This window comes from Lycium ferocissimum, unplaced genomic scaffold, assembly GCF_029784015.1.
Source record: "Lycium ferocissimum isolate CSIRO_LF1 unplaced genomic scaffold, AGI_CSIRO_Lferr_CH_V1 ctg226, whole genome shotgun sequence".
Lineage (NCBI taxonomy): Eukaryota > Viridiplantae > Streptophyta > Magnoliopsida > Solanales > Solanaceae > Lycium > Lycium ferocissimum.
Genome location: NW_026720443.1, coordinates 47,186 through 65,288, shown reverse-complemented (window position 1 = coordinate 65,288; position 18,103 = coordinate 47,186). Strand labels below are relative to the sequence as shown.

Genomic DNA, 18,103 nt, shown 5'->3' with positions numbered 1-18,103 from the left:
AGTCATGCCACAAAGAGAATAGAAAGCCCTACATACCTTGTCGATGGAGTTATATATGTTTCCCCGAGTCCTCGAACGCCTTACGAACGATTTCCTACATAATACGGACTATTCAAGATCAAACCAAAGTCATAGCTTATAGAAATCTTCATTTAGACATTTAATCGAGCAGCTCATGGGCGTGAATTTATAGGCCCTTTTGTAGCGTAGTTTCCCCGTAAAACGCTGCCAAATTCTACTTTTCTACTTCTCTTCTTCAATATGATCCCATCCATATCACAACTCCAAACAACACAACAAAACCATATAAAACAACCCAACAAATAAGCTAAGTTCATGAAAGTTTCATAAGAATATAGAAGAGCTTGTTCTATGGGGTTTTTCACCAATTTCTATGATTAATTACTTATAGAAGTTTAAAGAGGTCAAAAGGAAGTTAAAATATACCTTAGATGATCAAAATCACTCCAAACTCCAAGTTACTTCAAAGCAAGGTTTACCTCCGAAAGGCGAAATAGTGAAGAAATCACAATTCCGTAATTGCCATGTTGTTCTCCATGTTGAAATTGTTTGATTTGCTCTTAGGTGTGTTTGTGATTGATGGGAAAAGGTTTGAGAATATTACTTAGGGTTTGCTGGTCTTTTATGGTGAAGAAATGAAGGAAATTTTGTCCAAGGCCATGTATATATACAGGGGCAAAATAAAGACACCGACTATGTTCACCGTTCCCGCGGCAGTTTGCGTCATTGGACGAACACGCGAATATCTCTCTACTCCGATGTCGTATCGACGAACGGTAAAATGCGCTGGAAACTAGACTCGTAGACCTTCGATTTGATAGGTGGATCAACCCGTAACTCCAAGTAGATTGAGAGAAAAGCTCTTCGACATCTGACCCAAATTTCAGTGAAATTTACAAACTTAACTTGCGACGCCCTTTGTCGACTTTCGTATTACAACTCGTTTGACTTCCAAACTTAACAAGAGACCATTATACGATTCAAATACTTCATATCATTACCTGCTTAGCTTATGAAGCACTTCTAATCTCACCCAAAAGTACAAGTTATCGTATTCCCAACTTGCCGGCCTTTGACGAAACTCATGCTTCTTGGATTCATTCACCCTCCAAATCTTCCATCACTTGCTAATCTTATTTATAGGCTCTTATAACCATTTATATTAATAAGCTCAATCCCTTTTAACCTCAAGATAATTTCCTTTGAACTTACGTCGACTAACTCATGCTGTGACTTTAACGTGCGAAGATTCGGGGTGTAACAGCTTTCCAAGATGTTTCTGTTGGCATAACACAGGAGAGGTGCTGGGTATAAAAGTAAGCATGCCTTACCTCCTAGTGATGCGTTTTAAAGCTGTGCGGGCCTAAGCCCAGGCGGACGATATCCTTTAACGCGGCGGGTTGTTGCGGATGGTAGCAAAACCACCGCCGTGTTAGCCTTGTCGATGGTGGGCCGCAGTTCGCGAGTTTAGGAAAATCCCGGGTAGGCGGGCAAACCTCGATCTTTGAGTCTGGGCCGTCCCGTACGGTGGGGCAAACTTCGGGGGACGTTGAGTCCGAGTAAGAGGAGGTGTATGTGACACCCAGTGGAGGAAAGTCAATATCGGCCTCAATGGCACGGAAGAGGCCGGGTATATAAGTAAGCATGCCTTACCTCTGGTGACGACGTTTTAAAGCCGTGCGGTTCTAGGCCCCAGTTACAATATCCTGCAAAATTTGTTTTGTTAATTTTAGTGCATTATTATTGGTTACCAACAAAAGACTTAGAATAGTTATATGTTTGTGACTCATGTCTAAACATGAAAGTCTGAGGAAAATAAAAAAATGGCTAGAGAGAGACACTCCTCTCTAGAGGCAAGAAGACTAAACTTTGAGGCTCTGGACTGGCTGATGCTGTCTTTAGTGGGGGAAGGCAAGAGATTGCACAATGAGTTTGACCCATTTTCAAACTTTGAAGGGATCATGTGGTGGCAAGGACGAATATCTCTAGACCTATTTGGTTGAGGCTTTTGAGAAGAAGATGAGATCATTAGATCTAGTAACTGACCGGACAATGGAGGCTTGAGAGGTGTCATCGGGGCTGAGATGTCGGCTATGACGGATTAGACATTTCTGTTTTGATTTGCTTGTGAGGTAGAATTTATGGTGTTCTGGGTAAGGGTGTGAGATGGATGGGGATAACTATATAGTATTGGAAAGATGGGAGAAGATAAAAAGATGTGAAATATAGAAAAGAAAGGAACATATCATGGTCATGAATGTTGTTGGCTTGCCGGCACACTTGTGGTGTTATGAGTTGTTAAAAAAGGTTTGGAATATATGTGGAGGGTCCATTGATGTTTATTGTAAACCAGCGGATATGGGTAGCGTGAAGGTATTAGTAGGGCCGGAGCTGCGGAGGGAGATTTTAGTGTCTATGTTGGGGTAGGGGGTAATTTTAATTTTAGATTTTGGTTAAGACCAAAATTTACCCTTGGAATTCTGTCCCAGGAGAGTGTAAGAAAAGTAATTAGGGAGGAGAGAAGAGAGAGAAAGGGCAGAGGTAAAAAGGACCAGGGTTTAACATAAGTTCCCTGTTGAGTAAAATGGTGAAGTGACCGAAAATGGCTAAAACTGACATGCTAGGGGATGAGGGATTCAAATTTGTTAAGGCTGGGAGGAGCAGGGATGGGAGGAAAAAACCTATATGCCCTCGGGTTAGTGAACTGAGTCGGGAGGAAAAAACCTATATGCCCTTAGGTTAGTAAATCGAGGAGGAGGAATATGAACGGGTTCACCAAACCACTCAGTCTGGTAAGGTCTAATAATGAAGGACCGACTAGGCAAACCGGCTTGAACCATTGGCCACTCAGGACAGGCACATTCCTATTCTGGTGCAATTAATTGTTCAAAATTCAATGGAAAGGCTATCTCCTTGCACAGAATCATCTCGAAAGCTCAATACTAGGGCCAACTTCTCACCTGAAGTTTTTGTCAAACTGAGTGGCTGAAATAGTAATCTAAGTGCACTCAAAATCCTCAGTTGTGGGGTGGATGTGGGTATAGGTGTTGGAATGGCCTCGGTAAGGGTTTGAACCACACAGCTTGTGAACAATGCCAGTTCGACCTCAAGTTTGGTCAGATTTTTTTCGGGAAGAGTGTCGGTCACAGAAAAGGGTTATTTTCCTTCTGGGCATGCAAATTTAGTCTCCAAAAACAAAAGGGCAGATCAGGACAAGGCCCCTAATGCTGTGGGTAGTGGATGATCCTTAATTTTGGAAGTTGTTATCCCCGACACCTCTACTACAAACTTGCAGTCGCCGGAAAAGGACAATCATCATCCTAAAATGATTGTTTTAGCCCTTGAATGCATTGAATTTCTGGGGAAAGGGGGAGTTAGGGGTGGCTGCAAAAAGATAGTGTTATAAAGTCCACAAGAGTGACTAATAATGGCATTAGTGGGTGGCACCTTGCAAATTCTCGTCCCCAAGGAGATGCTTCAAGTATTGGTACTAGCCTTTGAAAAGAGGAGTGAATGACAGTTTTAAATGGTAGAGTTGAATATCCCCAACCTTTGGCAATCATTGAAGGGGAAAGAAAACTAACTAGATGTGCTGGGAAGAAATATCTTAATTTTGGGAAGTTCTTAGGGTTTTATTTGAGAGAACAGAGAAGGTCATTGATCTCTTACTTCACATTAAACAAGAGTCAAGAGCTATTGTAGATGTACGTTGTAGTGACATAATAGGTAAGGAGGGGTAACTAGCAGTGACATAAAAAGCAGAAGACAAGATATTGGTGTACGAAAGAAGAAATAAGAAAATATGAAAGGGAAGTGAGATAGTAGAGGGGAGTATGGGAAGGTGGGGAGGGAAATAATTATATCGGCTCGGGGAAATGCGGGGGGAATCATGTAACTTTGAAATCTTCAGTCTCCAGAAACCCGAGTGCTGCGCTCACCTCAAAAAGGCAGTAATGGCTCTGATACCATGAAGATTTCAAGAAGAAGAAAAAGCTTCCTTGCATTTCTTGAACTATACAACCCTTGAGAATGGGTACTTATACAATGAGTCCTAAGACTAAATAAGGAAAGACAACATTACAGGATCAATTACATCTAAGACAATATCGTTCGACTCCTATAATTAAGCTATCTGTATCGATCAACATAAACTATGAGAAAAGTGAGTTTACTTTTTTGATATCTTATGAAGAGGGTGTGATCAACATTGCTTTGTTGGTAATTGAAGGAGATTATTGCTTTGCAGAATCTATCAAATCAAGCTCTAGGAGATTGCTTCAATCCATACAAGGCTTTCTTCAGTCTACATACCTTTCCTTGACTTTGTTCAGTAGCAAAACCATGAGGAATCTCCATGTACACCTCTTCTAAGTTTCCATGAATAAATTCATTCTTCACATCAAACTGTTGTAAGTCCTAATCAAGATTAGCTGCACAAGACAAAAGAATTCAAATAGTGTTCATTTTTGCAACAAGAGCAAACATAGTATACCACGGGATATACATAATGTATGGAGGTAGGAGGTGGGGGATAAATGAGTTTTATCTGTTAAATCCTATTATGGATAACTTTTGTATAGGAAGGAGGTGGACTTTACGTATAGGTCGATTTGGATTCCGAAGGTATCGACAAAAGTGTTTTTTTCCCCACTTGTAGTAGCTAGAAGGGTGATCTTCCCAGAAATTTCAGAAGAGAAAGGTTACCCATGTCAGGTGCTATATGTGCAAGGGTTTGGATGTAGATGTCGACCATCGCCTCAATCATTGTTTAGTAGCATCGAGACTATGTTGGGAAATTCTCATATGGTTATGGCTAATGCAAGGCCCAGGGAAAGAGGTAATGACCAGTTGGAGCTATTGGTAGTTTGAGAAGAAGTAGGTTATGGAAATTTGCGCCGCTAGCTCTTATGTGGGTAGTATGGAGGGAACGAAATATGAGATCTTTTGAGGGTGTAGAGATGAACTTTGTTCTATCAGGAAGTAGTATCCTATCCCTTATTTCTTTTTGTTGCACATTGTTATGATCTCAATCACACAAAAGAGAAATTAACGAACTAAATGGAAATTACGCGAGTTTTTGGGACGATTTTCTGTATATTGATAAAACTGAATTGTGATTACAACTAATAAGCTAATTACGAAAATGGAAGATAGATTGGAGCTCCCTTGTAGCTCAGATCCGAAGAAGAAGAATTAGAGTAGGTGAGGAGAATTTGAGAAGAAGAATTTGGGGAAGAGAAGTGAAACCTGATTTTCGTTAATACCCGTTCCCACAATAGTTTCAGTGTATTTGTGTTGAAGTGTCAATAGCACATGCCTCGCATGTGACCACTAATTAAAGTGGGGTCATGACAATCCTTCCTGCTTGAAATTGACCTTGTCCTCAAGGTCACTCGTGATACACTCAACTCGTGTCAGTTGAGAATTGCTCGATTTATGCTAGGTAGAATCGAACACCCGCAAAACCACCAATGCCAATGACCGTAATTCAAACGGATCAGCTGTTGCAATAAAGCATTTTCAAGCTTGCGATCCAAATAGCCAGTGTTCTCACTGATCACTTTTGAGCAATCATGCTTCAACCCGACAATTATTCTCCGTTTCAGTTCCTGGATCATTCTTTTGCACATTTCAAGATCATTCTTTATTATCTGTACCTCATTTTCAACTGATTCAAGCTGCATATATGATAAAATGGAAGAAGTTTCTCATAGCAACCAAACTACCAAAAAAATGCCAACGACAATATTCCAATAGAATGAGCTGCTCAATTAAATTAATCCAAGGTTGCATTTCACCCATTTTAATTGACTTTTTGCTCCCACTTCCCCGTAGAATCTCAATTTCATCAAGCGAAACAATAGTCTTTTTAGAAGAGCTAACCATGTCAGTCTGAACTTTGTTCAAATCCAGAATACAGTCTTCATTAATGACATCTCCTCCTATAAGTACTGAAATGCCCTCCAAGATGCCTCTCATATGATTCACATAATCAAAAGCTGTAATGACACAATGAACTACTGGTCTCAGACTTTGGTGGTGAGTATAATTGATTGCAGCCGCAAAATTATTAGCCAACAATTGTTTCCTTCTAGAAGACCTCTTTGATGGTCCTTTTACTGCGAGATAGTTCCACATCCAAGCAATTTTCGCTTCCTTATTGTCAGCATCTTTTTCAGGTAGTTGTGTCTTGCCATTACGTGTTGCTGCTGTGGTTTCAGTTGGATCTCTAGCAGTCTTATCAGCTTCAACGTTATCCTTGTTCTGTTCGAATTTCCGGAAGAATTTTCAGCGGGCAATGTAGGGAAAACTTCCTCCTCTTCAGCGTAAGTCATATCTTCAAGACTATAGTCAGTTTTCTCGGTTGGATCTTCCTGAAGTACCCACACTTTAAGAGCTTTATCCCATTTGTACCTAGTTCCATCATCACCATCAGTGAACTCATCTTCACCATCTGGAGGAGTTGAAGGCCTTTGATCCTCATCGACTGCTTGCTCGTCCTCTGCCTCTTTCACTTCCTTTTGAAACTTTCCATACTCATCCAATGGATCATTAGAAGTCAAAGAAACTGAATTTGTACCACCAGTGCTCTGTTCAGGTACATCAGCCAGCAATCCTGGAATCGAGCAAAGTGGTTGCCATTCACTCCTTCCTTCGGACCGTACACCAGCAGAGTAGTGCTCACGCAGTTCAGATATTGTATGCGGGCTTAGTTGTTGATGACTTTGCGCAAGCACAACCCAATCCAGTGCTCATTTCAGAAGTTGTACACAAACTACTGTTGTCGTCACCCACAGAGAACATTCTCTTGCCTCCCCTCTTGTGCATTTTCACAAACCTATGCATCTGAAATATCAAGTACAAAGGTGCCATACTTTGCTCAGATAACATACGCCAATAATTCATTTCCAAGGTCCTTAAGGTTGTAGTTAACAACAAAATGGAAGTGATTACGTCATTAATTCTGCCCCAACCGAGCAAAAAACATGCTAAGAAACTATTCGGCAATTCACCAACAATAGATTTGATGTTTTTCCAGTAGATATCAAGCAACCAAATAACTGCCTCACAATCCACTTGTTTGAAGCCTTGGCATCATTAGCGAGTTGTGTTATGGCATAATCCAATGAATAAAGAAACAAAGGTAATGAGGCACAAGATGCAAATTTGACTCTATGGAAAAGTTCCTTCAGTTGATTCAGCCAATTGAAATTAGACTCAATAAACTTCATGTAGCTAATTTCGGACAAATAGAATGTAAGGCCTCCAGGATCAAAACTTAATGATATTGCAACAGTAAGCTTATCACGCATTCCCATTCCAATTCCCATTCTTCTGAAAAATACAATCTCATGCTCCATTTCAGATTTTTTTTTTCACATCATATTCCCAGAAAAATACAATCTCATGCTCCATTTCAGATTTATTTTTTTCACATCATATTCCTTGCGACATAGTTTGAGTTCCGGACACAAGGAATTCATTTGTTGGGTTTTCCCTAAATGTGAGGTGGTATTTACCATAAAAAACTTTGCAAGAAGGAAACTCCAGTTGCTCACCCATTTTGACAAAATTCGCTGTTGCTAGACTATTTTGACTAAAACTATTAATATTGACACGGACCGCAGGAAGCTGACCTTTATTGGCAATTTTTATTTGAGTTTACTTGAGTCTCTGGTGAGCTCTGTGGTACTATTGCAGTCTCCATCCTCGTTTCATCTCTTTGAGGCTGTTTATCATACACCTTTTGCTCGTAAGCCTCTCTATGTTGTGCCTCTTCCAATGTGGTGAGTTTATGTGAAATTTTCTCCAACAATGTCCAGCTTGTAGCTTGAGAATCTTTCATAAGAGTTTGGAAATGAGAAATCTCACCTAATTTCTGATTCATCCGCTTGAATCTCTCTTCCTGTTGGTTGATACTCTCACCTAATGCCTTCAAAGGCTTACCATCAGCTATCGATCAGAATCGAGGCTCTGATACCAATTGTTATGATCTCAATCACACAAAACAGAAATTAACGAACTAAATGGAAATTGCGCGAGTTTTTGGGACGATTTTCTGTATATTGATAAAACTGAATTGTGATTACAACTAACTAAGCTAATTACGAAAATGGAAGATTGGAGCTCCATTGTAGCTCAGATCTGAAGAAGAAGAATTAGAAGAGAATTAGAGTAGGTGAGAAGAGAATTTGAGAAGAAGAAGAATTTGGGGAAGAGAAGTGAACCCTGATTTTCGTTAATACTCATTCCACAATAGTGTCAATGTATTTACGTTGAAGTGTCAATAGCACGTGCCTCTCATGTGACCACTAATTAAAGTGGGGTCCTGACACACCTATAGGATTCCTTGATATATAGAAGTTTGGGTGTCATTCGTAGAAAGCTATCTCTTTTTGTACGTTTTCTTCTTTTGATATACTTGTTGTAAGAGAGCACGTTTTTGCTTAGCATTAATAAAATTTATTACCTCATAAAAAAAGAAGGATGTCTTATTTATGTAATTGGGATGTCATAAAAGAGTTTAACGTTTGTGCCACTTTAGACTGCAAAGCATCTAGGAAATGGATTTTATTTGTCTGAAATCACATTATTGAGGGTCAGACCGATGTTGCATCAAAATTAGTGTTTGTCTCTACAACATTGACCAATCCCCGACACACTTTAAAGAATAACAAGAAGTGAATAGGACAGAAGATCTTTGTTTTTAAAATGTTGGACCTTTTGAATATACTGGTTGAAAAACAGTCCTGGGTTGCTACACTTGTGTATGAGGTATGGACAATTACTTAAGAGTGTGAAATGAATCTACATGTTGTTTCCAGGAAACTGTGATATTTGCACTAGCTCAATGAAGGAAAAGGACTTGTCCAGAGAAGCATTTCTTCTTATGGCTTGTATTCAGTCATGTGGAGGATGTTGGGGCTTGAATCTACCCATAGGCATTCTTCGTGGATCTAGAGTAAGCTCTCATTGAAATCTTAAAGTTTGAATTATTGTGTAACTAGGAGCTGAATTCTTGAATACTCTATCTTCCCACTCGTAAGACCTACTTTTGAGTGGGAAAAATTTGATAAATCTTATATTTGTTTATGGTGTCAAAAAAGTTTGTTATTGTATTGGCGTTTGTGAAGTTAAGATTAAAAAGAAAACGTTTGGAAGATACAAAATAATGGTTTTCTTATATATAAAAGAAAAGAAAAGAATAACCATGCCAAATCAGCGTCGAATAATATAATCAAGTATTAAAAATGTTGATTTGAACTCTTGTAAACAGGAGAATTAATTGAGAGCCCTGGTAGAGATTCTAGCTTCCATCCTTGAGGTGCAGGGTATCCTCACTCTGCTACCCCCCACCGCCAAACAAAGTAGTTAAACAAAAGGGGTCCATCTATTTTAGAGTTGAGACAATTAATATGGAAAGTAGGTCGGACAAAACGGGATGCAATATCATTGAATCTTTATGTGGAGATGTACTTCCAAGTTTTCGAAGCCTCTAATTTCAAATATTACAAACTCACAAAAAAAGTAATTTCCCTTTTAGTGTAAATGTTTCGAGTTGATATCTGCATAGGCTAAATTAAGATGAGTTAAACCTTTTGTTTTAACTTTTAAGGTGTGTAAGGAAGCTTGGTGCCCCTTTGTTAAGGGTCAGGTACTGAACTTCAGATATAACGGTGTCAACATTGATCTGTCAAATATAAATCCGTATTGCATATTGTTGAAAGTTTAGCAGTTGTCTGTAGAATTATTGGCTCATCCTTAGTTGAATGCCTAAAACACCAAGCTCCTTGTGCTAACCCCTTCTGAATAACAGATCAAGAAAATTGTTGATGCTCAGTTTGACAAGCTTCCATTTCATGGTCTTGGGAAGGAGTTATCTGCAAATTGGTGGAAGGGACTGGCTTACCAATTGATTTCACGTGGTATGTATGAGAAACACAGTCATGCTTTTATATGTAGTTGATATACCTGCTTAGTCTCTTTACCCCGGATCTCTGAACTGTAGAGAAGAAAGAGGATAAAGCATCTGGAATCAACAAAATCTATAGGATAATCTTGTGAGAAAAAAAAAAGAGAAATTTGCAAGCTCAGAGGGCTTTGGTCTAGTGGTAAGAGCGCAACTCGTTACTGTGTAGGTTAGACGCACATCATGAGTTCTAACCTGGTTGCAGACAGTGGCGTACTTGGGATTTTAAAGTCGTGGGTGCTCACTGTATTTAAGGCATTATGTAATTACCGCCAAATATAAGCAAATTGATGATTAAAATATGTATAATAAATATTAATCTTGAATTATACTTTCTGTTTTCATATTTTGTAAACAATTTATAACACTAATATCATTCATATAATACCACAAACCTCTCTTTCAATTTCGGGTGACACGAGCGCCTCCACGCACCACTCCTTTAGACTACCGGAAGATATTTCTTCAGCACGTGAGCCTCACGCTCATCTCCGTCGGCCGCTGGATTCAGAGGATCTGTAATTCGAGGGTAGGGGACCCTCCGTAGGTAGGTGGTGGCATCAGAATTCCAATTCCCAATCATCTTCCAAAGTACCAGATTTGGTCCCAAAGTAAGTCTCACTTCCAGTGAGTTTTCTAACTCAACTCTGGCGAAGCAAATGATCCAACCTGATACCATGTAAGTAAACAGGAATGTGGAGGAATTTCCTTGTATATTATTTCATGATGTAAAATGTGAAAAAAAAGAAGATGTACACTAGGTTCTAATTAAGGAAAAAAAAAAGATATCCTAAAAATCTTTACATATTTCCTAGGCTATGTACATAACACTAAGTGTAGTTTCTATTCATTTTGTAACAAATTGTAATGATAACAGTAAACCACTAAGTGGTCGGAAAAGTGAAGACAGTTGAGTGGAAATGACTAATTTCCTGAAAAACTGCTAGAACCTTGCCATAAAGTTCTGAAAAACAGATAGAGAGTTATGCAAGCAGAAAATCTCGGTTGACTCCCAAAGTGAAAGAAAGACCAACCAAAGACTGCCTACAACAACAACAAACCTAGTGTAATCCCACAAGTGGTGTCTGGGGAGGGTAGGATGTACGCAGACCTTACACCTACCTTTGTGGGGTAGAGGGATTGTTTCCAATAGACCCTCCGCTCAAAAGAAGTGTAATCAAAGAAGGATAGAAAGAAAAATAATGACAAGAAATGGCAAGGTAAACAAAACAAATGAAGCAACAAGTAGTAATAAGAATTGAAGAGTAAGCTACTATGCGAATATTAAATAATACTACTAAATAAGGAGGAGATGAGAAGAGGAGACTACAACACTCGGCTACCTACTACCCTTCTACCTTAATCCTCGACCTCCATACCTTCATATCTAGGGTCATGTCCTCAGTAAGCTGAAGATGAGCCATGTCCTGTCTAATCACCTTCCCCAGTTCTTCTTTGGCCTACCTCTATCTCTCCCACAACCTGTTATAGCCAACCTCTGATATCTCATCTGCGCACCTCCTCTTCACGTGCCCGAACCATTTCGGCCTCGCTTCCCTCATCTTGTCCACCACGGAGGCCACTCCCACCTTGCCCTGAATAACTTCGTTCCTAATCCTATCTCTTCTCGTATGCCCACACATCCATCTGAGCATCCTCATCTCTGCTCGCTTCATCTTTTGAACGTGTGCGTTCTTGACTGGCCAACACTCTGTTTCATATATTAGGGTAGGTCTAAACACCACTCTGTAGAACTTACCTTTAAGCCTTGATGACACATTCTTATCACATAATACCCCGCGAGCCTGCATTTCATCTATCCCGCTCCAATACGGTTTGCGACATCATCATCAATCTCCCCGTTCTTTAGATTATAGACCCAAGATATTTGCAACTTCCCTATTGGGTATGATTTGTGTATCGATCTTCGCCTCTACCTCCATGTCATGCAGAACATCACTGAACGTGCACTTCAGTGATGGAGTGATACACTGATTTACCATAATAATAAATAGAGTCAATGGTGACTTCGCCGTGGGAAGAGCTGCTTCCTTCTTGCTTGATAGGGGGGCTTCCATTCACCAGCGCAGACTAAAAGTGCTCTCCGAACCAAAAAATTAGATGAAATAGTAGGTATAAAGTGAATTGCCCAATGTTTCCAAACTAGTCCAACTTTGTACCTTTCCGGCACAAACCGTATATCTTTCCAGGTACTTTGTTTTAGTCCTTTTTAACCTGAAACCTTTAGATTCTAGGGTCTGTCACCAAACTTCTAGGCTATCTTTAACTCCATCGACGTCTCGTCGATTAATACTATGACATCTGCGAATAACATATACCACGACACCTCCCCTAAATATGCCACGCCACGCGTCCATCACTAAGGCAAATAGAAACGGGATAAGGGCTGATTCCTGGTGCAACCCCATCATGACCGGAAAGTGTTGAGTCACCTCCCACTGTCCTTATCCGGGTCTTGGCTCCATCGTAGATGTCCTTAATTGCCCTAATGTAAGCCACCGGTACACCTCTAGACTCCAAACATCTCCATAGAACCCCTAGGAACTTTATCATATGCCTTTTTAAGGAAACCAAACCTGAACCTGAGAAATTTTGACATGAAAGAAATTGGGTAGTCGGACTAGGGCTCCAGTGAATCTGATAGGTCTTGGATGGTTGAATTGGAATTTTAAGTTGATAACCAAGTTGCTGGAAAGAGAAAGTGAAGCTCGCTGGAGAAGGCTACATGTGATGGCGTATGGTGCACATGGCCTCAAATCTCCCAGGTTTAGTTGGCAATCAAGGGATTACACTGCTGATATCGTCTTTTCATTAGGGTTCCGGTCCTTGTATTGGTAATGGTATGTTCACAACACTCTGGTAAGCAAACAGACATTTAGTGGATTCATAGATTGCCAAAAGATTGCACGGTGATGATCTTATTCTCTACCAGATGTTGCTGGTGATTGCACAATGATTATGGGGGTTTATTTCAACCTCTGTTCAGGTACCATGTGAAAAATAAGAGAAATTGAGAGAATGCATGAGACAAATTTCTGAATCATTTTATAGACGTTGTAGATTCTTACGTTGGTCCGATGCGGAAGACTTGCATGTACACTTATGTATTGCATCTTAATTTAACTACTTCCATTTTGTTATCTAGCAAATTTCAACTGCTTAAAAATTCTCTTAAGAAATTCTTCATAAAACAAACTGATTGTTAAGCCTTTGACATCAATGGATCTCAGTCCAGCTTCTCTCTGGTATAGCTACATGACGGTCACTCTTATCTATACTGGATGGAGGGTCATAGTTTCAGTGTAAGTTTCAGTGTATATATTCTCTCAAGCAGTTTCTCCTTTTCCTTGTGAGATAATGCTGACTACTAAGTGTAAGGCCTTTTGTTTCTCATAGACGTTGAATTACAAGGAATTTTTAACAGAAAACTTGCCTTGTTGCAGATTATTTGGTAGAGAACTTCAAAGATATGTACAAAACTGTGAGGTAGATACTTCCCTTATGTCTTTTGACTTCTAGGATTTGTTTAACATTTTCATACGTATTGTCAACCATGGATCATCTCTTTAAATCCTTCTTGACATCTTGTTGTATATCTACAAATGAAAGACATAATATTAAAATTCATGCATCAGTGTCAGTGAAAAAGGATTGAATTTTCTGAGATCCAGTAGCCCTGATCATCAACCTCCACTGTTTTTACCGGAGACTCCTGAAATGGATCTTGACGAGAAAAATAGAGATGCACCCAGTGAAGCGAGTGAGATCGATGGTTTGGCTTCTAAGGAGTTTGAAGAAGTTTCACAAGTACGTGCTCTTTCTATTTCCCTTTTCTTCAGACATCAATTGTGTAATTCATATTATCCTTATTGTTGCATCATAACTGTTTCCTTTCCGCGTTAGTGTCTTCCAAATCCTGAAAGGAATTATATTCTGTTTTTTCTATTCAATATGCAATCTGGGGCAAAACCTCCTTGATGCATCAGGGTTAGGCTTCATCAGACCCTGTTTTGCCGAAAAATGTGAGGTGTAATTGTTTTTTACTACGTTTTGTAGCACAAACTGAACCTGGCTTACTGTTTAAGGTGATTCATTCTTTAGGAGAGATAGGAGTTTGAGTCTAGATTCCCCATTTTCCCTTTTTGGCCATTATAGAAATAGATGATGGATTTACTGTCCCAGGGGCACATGCATTGCAATAAGAATTGGAGACACAATTAATTGGGGAAGACTCCTCTTTGCTATACCTGATTTGATGTAAATATGTTTGGATTAAAAGCTTTTGAAGAGCTTTAGATTATCAAAGATGAAAATGATTTAACTGGGTCAAACAATAACGATGGTGGGCTTTTTATCTATACTTACTAAAGGGTTAGTTGGTTAGTTTTGTTTCCCGATCTGAAGACATGGTAGTTAATGGGTAATCCAACAGAGATCTGCTTCTTACTTTTTTGGGCATGTTTTTGTTTATGAACAAGTAATTAGACAAAGATCTTAGTCTCATTTCTTTTTAAGACCGGTTTTTATATAATTAGTTTGTTTTTCACAAGCAATAAAAGTATTTTAGTTTATTTAATTTGTTATAATTTAATAACTAATTAGAATTGTAAGAATATAATAAATAATAGATAGATTACAGACTTTTTTGGTTTAACAAAAATCCGTTATGATTCAATGAAATGTTAAGTTTATTAAAGTAACATTTAAAGTAAAATAGGTTTAAATTAAATAGATAAATTGTTAAAGTAAATCTTTCATTAAGTTAATGGTTTTGTTGTTAATTATTTTTGTATTTATAGTTTATCCTATTAGAATTTTAGTTTGTATTTCACTTTTAAAATTTACTGAAGAAATAATTCTCTTCGAATATTTTCTGAACTTTCATAATTAAGTTTCAATCTCTCTAAGTGCATCGAACTCGGAAAAAAGAGCCAACAGTCAGAGCCTTTGCATTCTTTGTAGAGATAAATTGATTATTCGATTTAAATTTTAATAGTTTTAATTTTGTAATTCTTGTTTTTTTTTTTTTTTTTTTTTTAAATTTAATAAAACTTGACACAAAATGAGGTTGTTTTGTCGAATTATTTAAGAAAAAATGCAGCCTCAAACATTATGAAACAAAAAACAGAGTTGCGGGTTGATCTGCCTTTCAAGTCTGTGTCGCCTCCATTGCCAGTTAACACTGTAAATTTGTTTAGCACTTGGCTCAACCTGCTTAAAATCCTACATATGCTACTGTATGCAGCAAAGACCTTAATAAACCCCTAACAAATCTTAGTTCCCTGCCTCAAAGTTCTCTTGCTTATGCAAAATGGCAGAACTCAAGTATCAGGCATCCTCAGCTAGCCTTAGTTGCTGGGACATTCTGATATGCTTCATGTACTTCTCAGCTTCTTACAGTGGACATTCTGATATGCTTCATGTACTTCTCAGCTTCTTACAGTCCTTCGTAATGCCTGAAACTCCTTTTAAATCAGATGTGTGCTCGAACTTGAAACAATGTAATCCCACACAAATAATGTATTTCCATAATTTCACAAGCTACCCAAATGTTTGGCTTTGACATTTCAATTTCCATAATTGGCTTCCATATGGTTGAATTCAGTGGGGCCCACACTAATATATCTCTTTTCCTTGTGGATTATTCAGGCTGAAGCTCAACTGTACAAAATGCTTATAGAAGAGAGAATTAAGCTTGCCAGAGCTACTGGAACTGCTCCGTAAGTACATAATACAATACTCAGCTCATTCTTTTGGAACTTTGACTTGAAAACTATCCATATGATACTTTAGTTACAAGGGGTGCTACATGCATGTTATGACAGTATTTTCCCTGGCTACATAAAAGTGAGTCCAAATTTATTTGTCTAGTTGTCACTTCCAGATATGCAGTTTGTGGCGACCAAACATTGAAAAGGATAAGCTTGACCAGGCCTTCTACAAAAGCAAGACTAGCAAATATTGATGGTGTAAACCAGGTATACTTAGTAATTGGATACTGATATATAAATACTTGTAACTGTTGCACTACTAGTTGACACATACCATAAACTCGCCGGGTGCATGCATTCTCACTGTAATGGGAAGTGTTGCAAGGTGTGAGATAACCCTGGTAATGTAATCACCTTGTTAAGGTGAATGTGCCTTGTGATGTTCATGTTATGTCACTTGTCAAGCTCTGAGTAAGCTCCTTTAGATAATTTAATGTCTTCATGCATCTTTATTTCCGTGCTCAAATGCCTACTTTTCGTGTTTGCTCTCTTCAACCCTTTGCACCCTATCAGGAGGATGATCCATGATTCACCTATCTGCTTTACTTTTGGTGCCATCTTTATTGCTGGAACCACGCAGCAAAGGAGTATCGTATGTTAGGCTCTACTTTTGTTCCTGAATGTTTAACGCATTCTGCGCCTGTTTCTTTTGGTGCACGCTATTTTTATCTGACTGTTTGGTGTTGCTGGAGTTGATTTCTCAATTCTGTTGCAGCATTTCGTAAAACTGTATGGGGATAATTTTCTTCAAAGCGTTAAACGTCTATCAGAAGCTTGCAATCTTTCTTTGGATGGGAATCCAAGCAGTCAAACCTCTTTTCCCAGTAAGATTGTCACTGTTCCAAGCAATAAAAAATTAACACCAGCAAAATTTGAAGCATGGAAGATGTGGCATGAGGATGGTCTTACGTTCAAACAAATTGCTGTGAGTCATGTTATTAGGATTTATTGAATGAAACTCCGGCTTGTGTATTCCAATTCTTACATATTCTTCATGTAGAATTTTCCTGGCAGAGCAGCAGCAATAAAGGAACAAACTGTGCTAGAGTATATACTCGAAGCTGCACGGGAGGGTTGCAAATTGAATTGGACCAGGTTTTGTGAGGAGACTGGGCTGACAAGAGAGACATTCCTGAGTATCCAGAATGCTGTCTCAAAAGTTGGTAGAGAAAAATTGAAGCCTATAAAAAATGAGTTACCAGAAGAGGTGAGGTCTACGTTGAAATCGCTCATATGATAGATTGTTTGTGATTGTAGTGCATTCCTTATAGCTGACGTATGTGGGTTCGCACGCCAACCATATTGTAAAAGCTAAATAAGTCTTCTTAACAAGCAGGTAAGTTATGGCCAGATAAAGGCGTACTTGACGATGCAAGAGGCAGGAGTATCAGCTGAAGTATTTTCATCCAATTCTGAGCAAAGTCGCAATGGAGATGAATGTTTTAGTGAAATATCAGAAATACAACAGAACTCTTTTATTCCATCTGACGTGCAAGGAGATGATGACGTAGTTGAGGCACCTGTTATCGCTGGTATAAATAGTGCTTCTTCTCCTGGGAAGACTGAAGGAGCAGAATATCATCTCGTGACTGGTGATTTGCTCATTCCTACAAAACGCCAGAGGGTCGAAGCACCAGAAGTAGAAAGTTGTAGGACTCCGGATGCCACAGAAGAATCCATATTGAGCTGGCTCAAGAACTTTGATGATGGGGTAAGTACTTGTCCTTTGTAGTGACATTGAAATCTTAAAAGTTATCATATTCCTTGTTGATATGAGGACAATGTCGGATAACGAGATAAATATGCAGGTCACCCTTTCTGATCTTTTGGAGCACTTCAATGGGTCCACCGAGAAATCTATAGTCAATCTGCTTTGTTGTCTTGAAGGCGAGTTTTTGATATATAGGAAGAACAATCTATACAAGCTTATGTAATCAATGTTGGCGGAAAATTCTCTGTAATCACTGAACTTAGTGGGCTCCATCTATATTTCTACTCTGTTTTTTACCACCTATTTCTACTGTGTTATTTACCACCCATTTCTCCAAATAAGTAAGGAACCTAGCAAAAAGCTTGAGTTTGTTAAATTGGGAGCCAAGCGTCAGTGGAATGGTTTGTTGATCACCTAGTAAATTGGCTAGAAGCTGGCAACAACCAACTTCTATATAGTCGTTGGGTGATAGAATTTACTAGCATGATAGCATAGCCAACTGCCAAATCGATAGTAGTAGCAAACATAAAACAACAAGAATACGCAGAAATTGATTGACAAGTTTATCTAAAGCAGACTTCTCAAATATTGGGAAGTGAACAAAATTTC

At 38.8% G+C, this 18,103-nt stretch overlaps 1 protein-coding gene across 1 annotated transcript in view; it reads left to right on the top strand.

Annotated features, from left to right (window-relative positions):
• The window catches only part of LOC132043290 (uncharacterized), a 30,218-nt gene extending 12,421 nt beyond the window's left edge, over window positions 1-17,797 (top strand). The window contains exons 11-20 of the mRNA XM_059433793.1: window positions 8,847-8,983; window positions 9,839-9,947; window positions 13,456-13,498; window positions 13,648-13,819; window positions 15,662-15,732; window positions 15,897-15,990; window positions 16,499-16,708; window positions 16,784-16,990; window positions 17,120-17,494; window positions 17,592-17,797. Coding sequence (XP_059289776.1) covers window positions 8,847-8,983; window positions 9,839-9,947; window positions 13,456-13,498; window positions 13,648-13,819; window positions 15,662-15,732; window positions 15,897-15,990; window positions 16,499-16,708; window positions 16,784-16,990; window positions 17,120-17,494; window positions 17,592-17,717 — 1,544 coding nt within the window. The 3' untranslated portion in view covers window positions 17,718-17,797. The remainder of the gene's footprint in view (window positions 1-8,846; window positions 8,984-9,838; window positions 9,948-13,455; window positions 13,499-13,647; window positions 13,820-15,661; window positions 15,733-15,896; window positions 15,991-16,498; window positions 16,709-16,783; window positions 16,991-17,119; window positions 17,495-17,591) is intronic.
• Window positions 17,798-18,103: the final 306 nt, after the last annotated feature.